The 13,596-nt window shown below is 54.6% G+C and overlaps 2 protein-coding genes across 2 annotated transcripts in view; one reads left to right on the top strand and one right to left on the bottom strand.

The window, feature by feature from the left end:
• GCK (glucokinase) overlaps positions 1-2,249 on the bottom strand; it is a 55,474-nt gene extending 53,225 nt beyond the window's left edge. Inside the window, exon 1 of the mRNA XM_060020186.1 lies at positions 2,215-2,249. The gene's annotated coding sequence lies outside the window, so the exon portion shown is untranslated. The remainder of the gene's footprint in view (positions 1-2,214) is intronic.
• A 93-nt stretch (positions 2,250-2,342) lies between these two features.
• On the top strand, positions 2,343-12,790 carry YKT6 (YKT6 v-SNARE homolog). The gene is made up of 7 exons (XM_060020184.1): positions 2,343-2,627; positions 5,079-5,161; positions 6,350-6,450; positions 7,465-7,569; positions 7,857-7,922; positions 10,167-10,268; positions 11,083-12,790. The coding sequence occupies exons 1-7, from the start codon at positions 2,524-2,526 to the stop codon at positions 11,116-11,118; spliced, it is 597 nt and encodes a 198-aa protein (XP_059876167.1). The 5' UTR covers positions 2,343-2,523; the 3' UTR covers positions 11,119-12,790.
• Positions 12,791-13,596: the final 806 nt, after the last annotated feature.

Here is a 13,596-nt window from a genome sequence, read left to right as displayed (position 1 = left end):
AGTTAATGGTTTGTTCACTTCTGTGGTTTTGTGGTTTGTAGAAGTGCTGGGACTGAATCCAAGCTGGGTGACAGCTGGGGTGTTGGAGTGGAAGGTGGGTCTTGCTATTCAGTAAGATGGATGAGCTTGGGGAGCTGGTAACCACATAGGCCAAGCGAGGCTTTCTGGGGTGATGGAGGACAAGCAAGGCCAGAGAGGAGGGAGAGCGCTGCTAGAGCTGTGAAAGTTTGTTACGTGTTTTGGTGTTGACGTGTGCCTCTTAGGAGCAATTTCCTTAACCTGAATCTCAGTTTCCATGTCTGTAAGGTGGTAATAATATTTTCCTCTGTTTTTGTGAGGATTAAATGAGGACGCATATGGAAAGTGCTTGGTGTAAGGGAAACTTCAAGACAATTACTATTACGTGTCACGTGAATACATTTAAATCTATTCCAACCCAACACTGTCCTCCTGATTCCTCCTTTTGTACGACTTTTAGTGGCAAAGGAAAAGGGACTTTGAGAACTGTCTTCAAAAATGGCTCTCACCCGCCCCCTATAGGTCAACCATGTCAGCGCAGTCAGGATGGGGCTGCACAGCTCTCCACCATCCCGTGACACTGGCCTGGCGTTGGCCAAAGTCTGTTCTTAACGTTTAGTACCAGCATGGAGGGGATGTGGGAAAGCTCTGTTCACCCTCTGCACTTGGAAATAGCCAGGGAAGAGGGTCGGTGAGGAAGGTACTGAGTGAAAGCAGGTGGTGGAAACTTCCTTCAGCCACAGGAATATTTAGAGCAATGGTTCTCTAAGCCACTGTTCCCCAGGGTCCATTTGGCAATGTCCAGAGACATTTTATTTATTTGTCTGTTTGTTTATTTTTGGCCACACGGATGCAGGATCTTAGTTCCCGACCAGGGATCAAACCCGTGCCCCCTGCAGTGGAAGCTCAGAGTCTTAACCACTGCACAGCCAAGGAAGTCCCACCAGAGACTTTTTTTTTTTTTTTTTTTTCAGTACGCAGGCCTCTCACTGCCGCGGCCTCTCCCGTTGAGGAGCACAGGTTCCGCACGCGCAGGCTCAGCGGCCATGGCTCACGGGCCCAGCCGCTCCGCAGCATGTGGGATCTTCCCGGACCGGGGCACGAACCCGTGTCCCCTGTATCGGCAGGCGGACTCTCAACCACTGCGCCACCAAGGAAGCCCCAGAGACATTTTTGGTTGCCAAATGGCCGGTGGGGTGTCACCAACATCTAGTGGGTAAAAGGCCTGAGATGTTGCCTGCAATGCACGGACAGCCGCCAACAACAAAGAATTATCCAATCCGAAATATCAACAGTGACAAGGTTGAGACACCCTGATTTAGGGTAATGTTTAGAGTGATGCCGTTGGTTTTTCAAATATTACCATCTCTTTCCCATCATTTCAGATCTGGCTGCTTCTAGCTTCTAGCATGATAGTTGTGTAACCCTTCTGCCAACTTCCAAACACCAAGGTTCTTTCACCTCTGGCCTGCAAGATGCTTTCGGATAACATACCATTTAACAAACAAGAAGCATGAAAGATGTACTACCCTTAGGGAACTGAGCCTCATTCATCCCGATCCATTTAAAAAGCATTATTCCAACATCTCAAGCAAAGTAAGTTTTTCCAAGTCACAGTAAGCCAAGCTGCTCCCTCAGTTTGGAGATGAATTTCTGCCCCTTTTGAGGTGAAGTGGCTCTGCTACTCTGTGAGGTCAGCAGTTTGGCTCCCAAATCAGTGGTTAGACATCTGGTTTCCCAGGTGGTGGGCAGGCCCAGGAGCCCTCACCCCTGCGGGCTTGTGCTGAAGGGACCTGTGTGACCAGGGACTTGCTCCCAGGCAGGCAGGAGGAAGGCGTGGGAATGGCAAGAGAGGACTCAATCATCTGAAAATGAGAGGCATGCCTTCACCTCCCGGCAGGTCCCTGCCTTTCTTCACTCAGAAAGGAGATATGATTCACAAAACACTTTCCAGGGACAGCAGTTCGCCCATAAATCAAAGTCCCTTGTGTGGGGTTTACAAAGCCCTAGCGTGTGGGTGGGACTCTGGGTCTCACCGTTCGGAGGGAGGACAGCGCCGGGGGACACAGGCGACCCTACAGGGCTCAGAACGGACCGGGAGGAAGCGAAGGGCCCCTGGGAGAACTCAGGACGGCCAGGGAGAAAAGGACAGGCCCTCACAGAGAGAAGGACAGCGAGGGAAGGCTAAAGACTTACGAGCAGCGAGCCGGCCGGCCTACGAAAGCCCGAAGGGCGGGGACCGACCTCATGCGCACGCGCAGCACTCTGCCCCGCCCCCTCGCCCGTGCTTCCGGCTGCTCCTTTCTGCATCCGGGGCACGAAAACCCTTCGGTAGGCCTCGGGCGGCGGCCTCTGATCGGAGCCGGAAGTGGACCCAGAGCCAGGCGGAGGAAGCCGGCGGCCGACCCGTCAGCAACCTGTGGTGGTCTCGAGGGGCGGTGCCGAGCTGCTCCCTGCGAGCCGATCCCGCGGCCAGGCGGGTAGCCGGCCCGAGGGCGCGGCGCCATGAGGCTGTACAGCCTCAGCGTCCTGTACAAAGGCGATGCCAAGGCGGTGCTCCTCAAAGCCGCGTACGACGTGTCCTCCTTCAGCTTCTTCCAGAGGTCCAGGTAGGCGGGCCCAGGCGGGCGGCGCCCGGGCGGGGAGGCCCGGGGTCGGGGTTGGAGACGGCCCCGGAATCGGGGAAGGGCCGTGGCTCGGCCTCCCGCAGTGGAGCCGGCGGTGGCCTCTTCCTCGGCCTGCGGACTGTGCCTCTGAAGATTCATGTTTTTTTCGATCGCAAAAAGCCTTATCCCATCGTAGAACGTAATGCTGTAATCAGGGTTTTTCCAAATTTCTGTCGTATAAAAATTATTAGGGGGCTTTGAAAAAGTGCAGATTCCCCAGGTTCACGTCCAGTGGAGGCCCAGCGATCTATATTTTAAACCAGCAACACCCACTTAGTGATGCTGACCTAGGAAGTTTACGTGCCACTCCTTAAGAGCCACGTTTGTATTATCTGGTGGGGCTTTCCAGCAATTCCGTATGAGAGATATTGGTATACTGTCGTATTTTATGGGTGAAGTCACTGAGGTCCCAAGAGATGGATGGCAAACCAGCCAGGACCCCAACGCAAATCGTACGCTCTTTATGGTTGGGCGTTAGTGGTACAGAAGGGTTCTACGGTGAAGATTTGGAAGGAAGCGTGGGATTTGTAGCGCTTACAAGCTTTTGAACGTTCGTGAGGCACTTTAATGCAATCAGGTGTGTGTTAGAATTACCACAGACACTTCCAGCCTGTTCGTGGGAGGGATGGGGGTGACTCAGGCACAAAAGGAGAAGGACCCTACAGAGTCTGGGTCTGTGGTCATCCAGACTCCGGGTCTGGGGGAATCTGCAGTCTGGATTCTGTTTTCGCTGCTTCAGTGCGGCTGTTTTGTTCTTAATGAGAGTGGCTTACTGGCAGGATCTCAGACAATTCCTCTTGTTATTTTGTCGAAACTTTCTGCTTCTTTCTGGGTCCTTCTTGGCACTTGGTAGCTTTCTTTATCATGACCTCTAGTCTCTGTTCTGTGTCCCTTCTTTTCTGTGATCGAACTTTGGGAGCTAACTTGGCTAATTCTGATTCTTTCACTTTTTCTTTTTCCCCTCCGCACGTATACTGAAGATTCTCAGAGATTTCACTGTAGGACTTTCACCTCACTGGTTTGCGATACTCAGACCAGTTTCAGATGATTAACACAACTGCGATACTGTAGGGACAGCTCTACCAGTGCCTCTTAAAACAACACGTAGTCCAGCCGAGCTCACTGTTTTTCTCATAAGTCCTCTTCTCTTCCATCCTGCCTGTCTCAGGATTATCAGAGCCCAAGCCTCAACCCTTCGAAGGGTTTTCCAGCTTTTCTGGCCCTTGTAGGCAGACTCTCACAATGAATGCAGTTCTTCATTTGTCTAATTATAGTCCTGCTCTAAGCTCTGTCTCTTTTTAGCTTTACTGCAAGGACTTCCTTATTTTCAGAGTTTTCTCTAAGGGATCATCTTGATCCTATCACCCTCTCAAAATAATAATAACAAGTAATACTGTGCGTCAGACATCGTGCTAAGTGCTCATCTAATCATCGCAGTAAATCTCGATTTGTAGATGAAGCCTGGTGCAGTAAGTACCTTGCCCCGGAGGTCATACGTCTCATAAGTGGTGGAGCTGGGATCCCAGCCAGGGAAGTCCCCTCCCGAGTCCTCAGTCGTCTGTGTGGCTCTCCGTGCGGTTTCAGAAGTATCCACATCTGCTGGGGCTAACTGTGGATTCCCCAAGTCACGGCCCTGTGCTGATGGCCCTTTACATGGCATTCCCAGTCAGAGGCTTCTTGTTAACTTCGCTTCCTCCAGCTGGACCGTCATCACCTGGGACCCTTCCTTTCTGGCCACATCTCTCAGTGGGGCCCGTGAGCCGCCTCCTCCCTCTCAGCCTCTGTGCGAGCCATTTTCCGTTTCCTTGTCTTGTCTGAGCTCTTGCCCTGCCTTCCTTCCAGAGTGCCCCGGGCTCATAGGGTGGATTTGCCCCAGCAGACCGGAGGCCTCGTTCTCTGCCAGAGCCAGCAGTCGCTGCGGACATGTCGCATTGCCGGGTTCAGCCAGTGGCAGCTGCCATAACTGACTGTGCATCCGCCGAACAGTTGTTGCCACTTACGTTATTCTGTCACACATTTTACTTGTCCCCGCTTCTCAGACGTCAGTGGAGCCTTGAAAACAGGAGCTGGCTTTTGCTTCTCCGCTGTGCCCCAAATCATACACTGACCAAAATGTTAAATTAAGTATAACCTGTAGAAAGTTCCCTGGAAGTCTGGAAGTGGTTTGTTTGAGCGAGCTAGGTAGCAAGCAGATGTGGTTTGAATGGTCTTGGTGATTTCTAATTACCTGTATTTGTGATCATTGACAGGGTGTTTATTATTTCGTCCTAAGGTTGGGAGGGAAAGGAATGAAACCAAGAAGCAGTGTCTCCTTAGTGTATACGCTCAGAGGTCCCTTTCCACTGTGTTGGGGACAAGGTGACAGGAACAGATAATATGTGTTGTGTTTCTTAGCGTTCAGGAATTCATGACCTTCACAAGTCAGCTGATTGTGGAGCGCTCCTCGAAAGGCAGCAGAGCTTCTGTCAAGGAACAAGGTAAGAGGACCTGCTACCTTGTGAGTGTGTGCTGGCCTGGCTGCCCCACCTCAGGCAGCTCGGAGCTCGATCAGCAGGAGTGGTTGCCGCGTGATGAAGTGGGCTACCAGGACCCCACTCCTCTGCTAGCTGCTCTCTTCCCTCCTCCTCGTTTTCCTGTTACGCAAAATTCTATGCCCACTGTTGGTGTCGAAGTTGCCTGGTTAAAATCACCCCCAAAAGCTTGGACTCGCTTAAGATTGGGGTCTGCCTCTCGGAGCAGTAAGTGGCCTTCCTGCTGTGTCCTCTTTCCCCTCTGGAGTTGTAGACATCTCAGGAAAGGACGTCCACCCAGCCCTGTGGAGGTAATACTGTATTCTGTGCTGCTTAGATTTTTGCCCAGGAATCTGGAAACTCATTATTTTTTCCTCTTGACCTTAGTTTTTTCTTTTTCATGATTCAGGTTTCCTTTAAAAATTTTTAGACATTTATTTTAGAGGCATTTGGTGAGCTGTGTCATCTCTGAATCCTTTTAGTGACAAAAATTAATTTCAGGAGTTGTGACTGTTTTGCAGAAGCCCTTGTATAGACTGTACCTTTTGATAATTTGATGACTTCAGCACATGCTTGAGACCCCAGCCAGCTGTGGCTAATTTTTTTCTGGATGGGCTTTGTCTCTTCCTCCCATCCTGCCCCGTCCCCGCCAAGGCCCACCAACAGAGTGGAGCAGGCTAGGTTGCTGTAATGAGGAAGGCTGAGGCCCTGACAGGTGATTTCTAAGAAAGTGGAGGCTGCTTGGCTTGGCCAAGGTTCCATCAGCTTGGGAGCAGAGCACAGCAGAGCCCCAGAGGGCTGCAGCTTCCCAAGATACAGGCGAGCCTGACCTAGAGCTCAAGGACGTGACTTGGACATGCACCTGGGGCCCTGTTGCCTGGGATGTTTCTGCACCACTGGTGCTCCTTTAGACCCTGGCTTTGCACGCTGGGCCTTGGGGCATTCACTCACCCTGCAGCAGGTGTTGGGCCGCGCTGCCGTCAGAACTACACGCGCTGTCCTATGTGCAGGGCCTGACCATAAACCTCACTTAGAGCCGCTTCGTTGGCCCAGGAGGCAGGAGCCCAGCACTGTAACACTCTGACTGGTTTTGGTGGTGAGAAAGTCTAAAGCCCTCACATCACCCTCTGTGTGTCTGGCCTCTTGTCTCCCTAGAATATCTGTGCCATGTCTACGTGAGAAACGACAGTCTGGCGGGAGTGGTCATTGCTGACAGTGAATACCCATCCCGGGTGGCGTTTACCTTGCTGGAGAAGGTGTGTCTGCAGCTCGGCTGGACTGTACTTGGACAGACGAGTGTGGACTGGGGCCGGGAGTGACGACAGGGCCCAAGGCGGAAGGGGCGAAATAGTGTGTCCAAAATCAACCTGTTCTCAGCTTTTCTCCTCACCCTAAACCAAGAGAGAGTCTGGGAGCCTTCCCAGTCCCGTCCGTCCCACCCCACCGTACCCCCTGCCCCTGCCGATTTCTGCTTCTCACCCTACTAGTGTCCCTGGTGCTGCCTTGACTCTTCTTGTTGGCCACAGAGTCACAGCAACTCTCCTTCCGGGAGGGGGCCCTCGCGTCAGCTCTGGCTGTGCTTTTGCCCCCGTCACTCCTCTTGCTGGCTCTCTTCCTGCCTCTGCCCTCAAGTCATGACTTTCATTTCTTTCTGAAGAAAGAAATGCGTGCTCTGCCCCGTGACCCACGTCCCCTCCTCCCCTCTTCTGCTCCGACAGGCTCGTAGGGCACACACTGGGCCCCTCCCCACCTCTGTGCCTCTGCTGCAGGAGTCCCCCTGCTGGCCCATCGTGCAGTTACAGCAGCTTCTTGCCCCGTGTGGGGCTAGCGCCGCCACGTTCTTCAGTGTGTTTGTGTGGTGCTAATGATAAACTCCTCAAAGGCCCTGGCCTCACATCCCCCAAAACAGTCATACACTTATAAGCACATGAAATCTGGTGGCTGCTTAAACTCAAGGGACCTAATTACCTTTCTGAAGAATTGTTTTGGAAAATTAGAGGGCCAATATCCTTTGTTCTGGAAATTCGTAACCTGATAAAAGTGGAAATCTGTAGTTTGAAATTCTAATACTTATGTCATTCACCTGATGAGGTTCATATGAGGCTAGGCATCCTCGGTTTTTAATTCCCAGAATACTGAGGAAGGAGGAACTTGAGCTTAGATTTTCCCCTTGCCATTAGCCATCCTCCTCTACCCTCCTCCCTGGGTCCTCTCTTTCGGATGAGCACAGCAGAAGGGAGGGCGTGTTGCTGAGCTCCTCTGTCCTGCAGGTACTGGACGAATTCTCCAAGCAGGTCGACAGGATAGACTGGCCAGTTGGATCCCCCGATACCATCCAGTACGCAGGCCTGGACGGTCACCTCAGTAGATACCAGGTAGGGTGTAAAGACTGTGCCAAAGCTGTGTGGAACAGAAGAGCCGGTGGCCCTGGTGGCTGTGGCTCTGGGTGATGTGGATGTTGATGTCCTTTTGAAAAACGCAGGGACCCACATTAAGACCTGGAACCCGAGCTCCTAGGCAAGCTTTTGCTTCTCTATCATGTGGTTAAACAGCCTGTGGTTTTTAACTTCTGAAAGTGTGTCCAGCTCACTTGGTTTTGAGCCCCGTTTTCCAGGTGGCCACTCCAGTCCTGACATGGTTTTTATTTTTGGGTCTTTCCTAGAACCCCCGAGAAGCTGACCCCATGACTAAAGTGCAGGCTGAACTAGATGAGACCAAAATCATCCTGGTAAGTAAGTAGGAGAGCAAGTCCCCAAACTGAGGGGCAGAAAGATTTGCCGGTAGTCAAGCCCGCGCGGCCGACACTTGCTTTAGTTGTAGTCGAAGCACTTTTCTGAAAGTGGTGTTTGCCCACCTGTCCCCGTGCATCAGAGGCCTCAAAGCCAGACTCACTCAGACAACCCTAGCAGGATCCCTCCCGCGCCCCGTCTTGGTTAACGGCACCCGTTGTTTGAGGGACCCAGCATATTCCCGTCCGCGCTCCCTGTCTGGGTAGTTACTGGGTTCGGGGGATCTGAGTTCTGTGGTCCTGCCTCTGCAGTGCCTGTCTTAGCTTGAGCCACTGCCCAGCAGGCGCCTCCCTTTCAGGGTCTGGGCCTCGGCACAGACTGAGGCTCACCCGCTCTGACTAAATGCAGGCCCGGCGTTGTCAGAATCAGGCCTGTTTTAGAAGAGTGGGAACCCTGCATTTTTAGCTGAAATATCCTGGTTTGTAATTGCTTCAACATTTTCTTAAAACTCTGAGCTACCTTTGGCCCTCAATCAGCACTGGCTTTGATTCTTGGGGCCTCTGCCTCTGACTGGTCCCCTGGCTTCCTGCCTCCCTCCCGTCTTCTGTCCACTACACAGTAGCTGTTGATCTGTCACTCTTCTGCCTGAAGTCCTTGGCAGCTCCCAAGTCAGCTCCAGGATAAAGTGCAGGCTCCCTGACATGGTCCCGCATCCCGGGCCCTCCCTCCCTTTCCTGTCTGCCTCCTGCACGGGCGCCCTGCACTCAGGCCACCAGGGTACTCGGAGGCTGTACAGGCCCTTTCCGAATGTCGCTGCATTGTCATTGCACGTTTATGTGAATCCTGACCCGTGTGCGAGCTCCCAGGACTGGGAGCTTATCCTGAGCTTTACGCGCCTGCTCACAGAACAACGCCCGGCTTCGGCTTAGGGCGAGGGCTTAGCCCGCGCCCGGCAAGTAATGGACACCTAAGTAGATGGATATAAAACCCAGGAAAGGGGACTTCCCTGGCCGTCCAGTGGTTAGGGCTCCGCGCTTCCACTGCGGGGACACAGGTTCGATCCCTGGTCAGGAAACTAAGATCCCACAAGCTGCGCAGCACAGCCCCCCGAAAATTAAAATAAAACCCAGAAAAGGTGGCCAGACAAATCCTACCCCAAATATAAAACTCCTACCAACGCTGGCTCAGCTTTCATGCACAGGTCTGGGGCAGGACCCAGCAGGCTGTGTTCTATAAAGAGCATCCCAGGGGCTCCAAGCCTAGGTCTTCTAAACCATGCTTTGGATAATGTTTGGGGGCTTTGGAATGAAAGTTAGATGTGACAGTTTTCAGGCACTTCTCTGTCTTTTGTGACATGTTTCTGCATGTTTCCTAACCGAGCCCTGTCTCTGCCTTCTGCTTCAGAACCTGCGCACGTGAGCACCACAGAGCCGGGGGACACATGCTCCCCGTCTTTCCTTCTCTCTCCACTGCACAGAGCAGATGGGTCCTGGACACCCAGCCCATTCTGGCTGCAGTGATAAAATCTGGATTACTGGTTATGCTACCTTTTATCCCATTCATGTCTTGAGCCAGTTAACTTTTTATGGTGGAAATCTGAGTTGCTCGGCTGTGTGTAGAGATAAAGGACATTTTTGCTCACTCCTCATTCTGTGCCGTTTCACATGTGCAAAGCTAGGTTCGTGCCACTTGTTCTGAAGAGGCCTCTGAGGGCCTTGCGGCTGCCCTAGCAATTGCCGTCTGGGGTGGGAGTGAGTCGGCCACTTCCTGATGGTCCTGGCAGTGGGGCTGGGGGCTCTTCTGAGGGCCTCCATCCCTTCACCCGTTCAGAAAGGGTCTGTCTGTACTGCCTAAGTGCAGAAGTGCTCTCGCAGAATTGACAGTAATGCGATTTAGACACAGTTCCCCTGGGGGAACAGGAAGCGTTCTGTGCAGTAGGAATGTGTGTGTATAAATACAGGCGTAGGTGATCCCTCCTGGAGTGTGGCTGGCTGAGCCTGTGCTGTGGAGGATTTGGGGGAAGTGCTTTATGTCCCAGTTAGAACCTTCTAGGTTCTCCAGGAAGGTCACTAGGTCCTGTTTCCTCCACAGGTCTGGGACACTGTGTCTTGATGCAGTGGCCCAGATATGGCGGAGGGGCCCAAAGGAAGTGCTTTCTTGTGACTGAGCTTCTCGAGGGGGCTGGCGTCTACTCACTTTGTGAACAGAGCAAAGTGTTCTTTTCTGTTTTTCTTCTTGTCCAGCACAACACCATGGAGTCTTTGTTAGAGCGAGGCGAGAAGCTAGATGACCTGGTGTCCAAATCCGAAGTGCTGGGAATACAGTCTAAAGCCTTCTATAAAACGGTGAGTGCGGCCCGGCTCCCGAGCACCCCTTCCCCAGAGCAGTGCTCACCACTAAACAAGTCTTCCTTGGAACGTTCAGTAACGTGGCCGGTCAGTAGCGGCAGGTTCACTGGGGCGCTGTGGGAGCCTAGGTGAGCTGGGGCCTTGCCCCGCCCTGCCTCCAGGCTCCCCCCTCCCCAGGCCGGAAGGGTGGGCCCCGCATCCCTGCTGCCTGCCGAGAAGCAGCAGTGCGCCGCCTTCCAGAGAGTTCCTTATGTTCCTAGTTAGCTTCCCTTCAGCCAAAGGATTTCAGTTTGAACAGCGGGGCGCTGCGTTTACTTGGTCCATCCACACACACGTTTGCTCTCACGTGTGCCTTGGAGGGCGATGCCAGTGGGGCTAGGGGGCATCTGCGAACAGGAGGTGAGAGGGAAGGTAACGGAGGCCCCACAAACGAAGTGTGAACCTCTCTGTTCTCTGAGGACATCCTCAGTAAGAAGCACCCCTGTGGGTTAAGACAGCTTTACGGGGAGATGGGGCCGGAGCAGAGGAAGAGACTCAGCCAACCCGACTTAACGTTCCTGTTCTTTGTACTTGGCTTGACAACAGGAAGTTTACTTCCTTACTGATAGCGTTAACGGAAGGCGGACAAAATAACTTCAGGGGTATGAACTGCTCCTGGACAGCTTCGCTCCAGGCGTCGCGGACAGGCCGGTTCTCTCTCTCTCTCCTTGCGATTCCCGGAGCCCCCGGTAAAGCCGCCCAACCCCCACGGAGCCCCCAGTGCTACGTGTGCCGAGGTCCACCTCTTCAGCTCTTCTTTGTCTCTTTCCAGGCCCGGAAGCAAAACTCGTGCTGTGCGATCATGTGACAGCGGCCGGCAGAGGCCCCTGCGCTGGAACGCCACCGTCACTCACATCGGAACTGCAGCCCCCAGGGAGCAGACCCACCGTGGAACGACCCGAGTGGGACAGACTCAACTTTGGCTTTGGAGCTCGTGGGAGGAACCGAAGGGTGGAAGGGACCTGGGGGTGGGGAACGTTCAGATTCACATGTCTAGTAATTTGAGGCCCCCTAAACGTGTATTTTGGGGCCGAATGAAACCATAAAGCTCAGTGACTCCTGTAGATGCTGCAGGGCTCGTTTCTAACCCCCTGGGAAGGACGTGTGCAAGGCCCACGGCGGGGTCAGAGCTGGCTCTTTGTTGATCGTCAGTACACCTTTGGGTTTTATCTGTACGCTAGCTGTGTTAACAGTCCAGTGAGTGGGGTGCCCTGACTACAGGGCTGGGGTGGGACAGACAGACAGCCACTGCGGGCGCAGTGGGCGTGGGGGGCGCCGATGGGGGCTCGGGCCAGCGTGTCCATGTCGGGAGGAGACAGCCACTGGGCTTCACAAGTTCTGAGACCTTGTTTGCGCTCCTGCTGAGGTTGACTTTCTGCAGTGCCCGTCCAGCGAGCTCCAAAGAGATGCCTTGGAAGTTCGGGAGGGGCGCCTGCCCGGACTTGCGGTCTGGCTTTGAACATCTGGATCATAGCAGGGTGTGCTGTAGGCTCTCATGAACAGGTTTCACTTGCCTTTCTGGTGACAAGACTGTCCTGACAATCACCTGGGACTTAACACACGTCTTAGCAAGTGACCTTTACTGTGGCCACCACTACCAGGCACCAAGAGAAGGTGCCAGCCAGCCCGGGGGCTCCCAGCACCCCACTTACGGCCTGAGCCTTCCACACTCCAGCCCAGCCCCCTGCAGAAGCACCGCTGAGCCCGCACCCTCCCCCCCCACCCCAGCCGCCCCCAGCAGCACGAGGCCCACGGCTCTGAGGCCCAACCCTGGAAACAGACACGCAGAGCAGCCCAGGCAGTGGCCCGGGGGGCTCTGGGCCCTTCTCAGCCTCTCTGGTCCCTCGGGCCCTACTGCCATGTTCCAGACTGCCTCCTGGGGCCCTGCTGCGCTTCTTGAGGACACAAGCTCGGGATGCCCCTGCGGGGCTCAGTCTCCGCGGAAGCCCGTGCTGGGGTGGTGTCAACCAGTGTGGTCTCGTCCCTGGGTGTCCATCCCTGCGCACTCTGTTCTTGCCCTAACTGGGAGGTCCCACTGCCCTGACGGGCAGTGCCAGCGGCCGCGAGTTCCCTTGCTTGGGCCAGAAGGTGGGATCCGCGTGGCTTCTGAGGACCCCACCCGAAGAGATTCACCTGCCAGCTGCCCTTTTTCTCTAAAAGCAGCCTGCCCGTGTGAGTCCTGCTGCCGCGGATGCCCCTGAAAGGCGCAGACCCAGCCTGCTCGCTGGCGCCTGAGGTGGCCGTGAGCTCCCCTTAGGAATGATTTGAGCTTTGTCTGACTCTCCTCCCACTTCGGAGGATACTGGGGAGGAACTGGGGGTGGGGCTGGCCGAGACCCCGCATCCGGCATTTCCCCAGCTCCTCTTGTATTCTAATGTTAAATCGTTTGGCAAAGTGTATTTTAATAAGTGCCGCCTACCTTTTTCTCTCTGTGTTCTGTCTGAAAGGTTCCTATCTGGATAAAGTTGACTTTTGAAATTCCAAAATAGTCCTGTGCTTTGTTGGAGCCCCAGGGACCCCTTTCCGCGGGAGCCCTGCCCCTCCGCGCCGTGTGCCTGCAGAGCGTGGGGTCCCCCGTCTCCTGGGGCAGTTCCTGTGGGGGGAGACAGCATCTCCCTTAACCCCCCACCCCCGCTCCCCTCCCCACCAGGCCCAAGCGGTCATCTCCCCTCAGACTTTTCTAGCAGGAAGTGGGTGACGGAGCCGCAGGGCAGAGAGAAGCCCTGCTCTGAACCCTGTGACCTGGTCCTCACTACGCCTGGGAGGCTGCCGCACAGCCACAGGGCCGGGGCCACGCAGATGGGAACCCCTCCAGCGCGTGCTGTCTTTGCTGGGGTGTGGGAGCTCCCTGTGCTCCAGGCATCCTTGCAGGCCTGGGACTCTTATCCTCGTTTAGGGGACATCCTCGGCAGCTGGCCATCAGACGGTCTGCAAACACTTCTCAGTCCGTCTCTTCGCTGGCCTGGGGCCTGTTTTCAGCCTTACTTCTGACCATCGCAATAGGGAGCAGCGTGGGCATTCCCGGCTTTTCGTGCCCAGAGGACCCGCCAGGGCAGGGTTTTTACCCATGGTGCAGGGAGCTATGCCCAAAGCACGTGCTTTTTAAAATGACAAGTGAAAGGCCCTCTCACTGACCTCCCTCTGCCCATCCTGCCGGCCCTGCTCTGGGTTTCGGAGTCCTGGCACACCTCAGGGTTCAGAATCTGCAGTGGGGGGGATGGGGGGTGGGGGGAGGCGGTGGCGGGTGCCCAGAGGGAGGCCTGGCCTGGAAAGCCTCCTCGGATTA

Source organism: Delphinus delphis, chromosome 9, assembly GCF_949987515.2.
Source record: "Delphinus delphis chromosome 9, mDelDel1.2, whole genome shotgun sequence".
NCBI classification, from domain to species: Eukaryota; Metazoa; Chordata; class Mammalia; order Artiodactyla; family Delphinidae; genus Delphinus; species Delphinus delphis.
The sequence above is the reverse complement of the archived record's forward strand: the minus strand, read 5'-3'. Positions and strand labels throughout refer to the sequence as shown.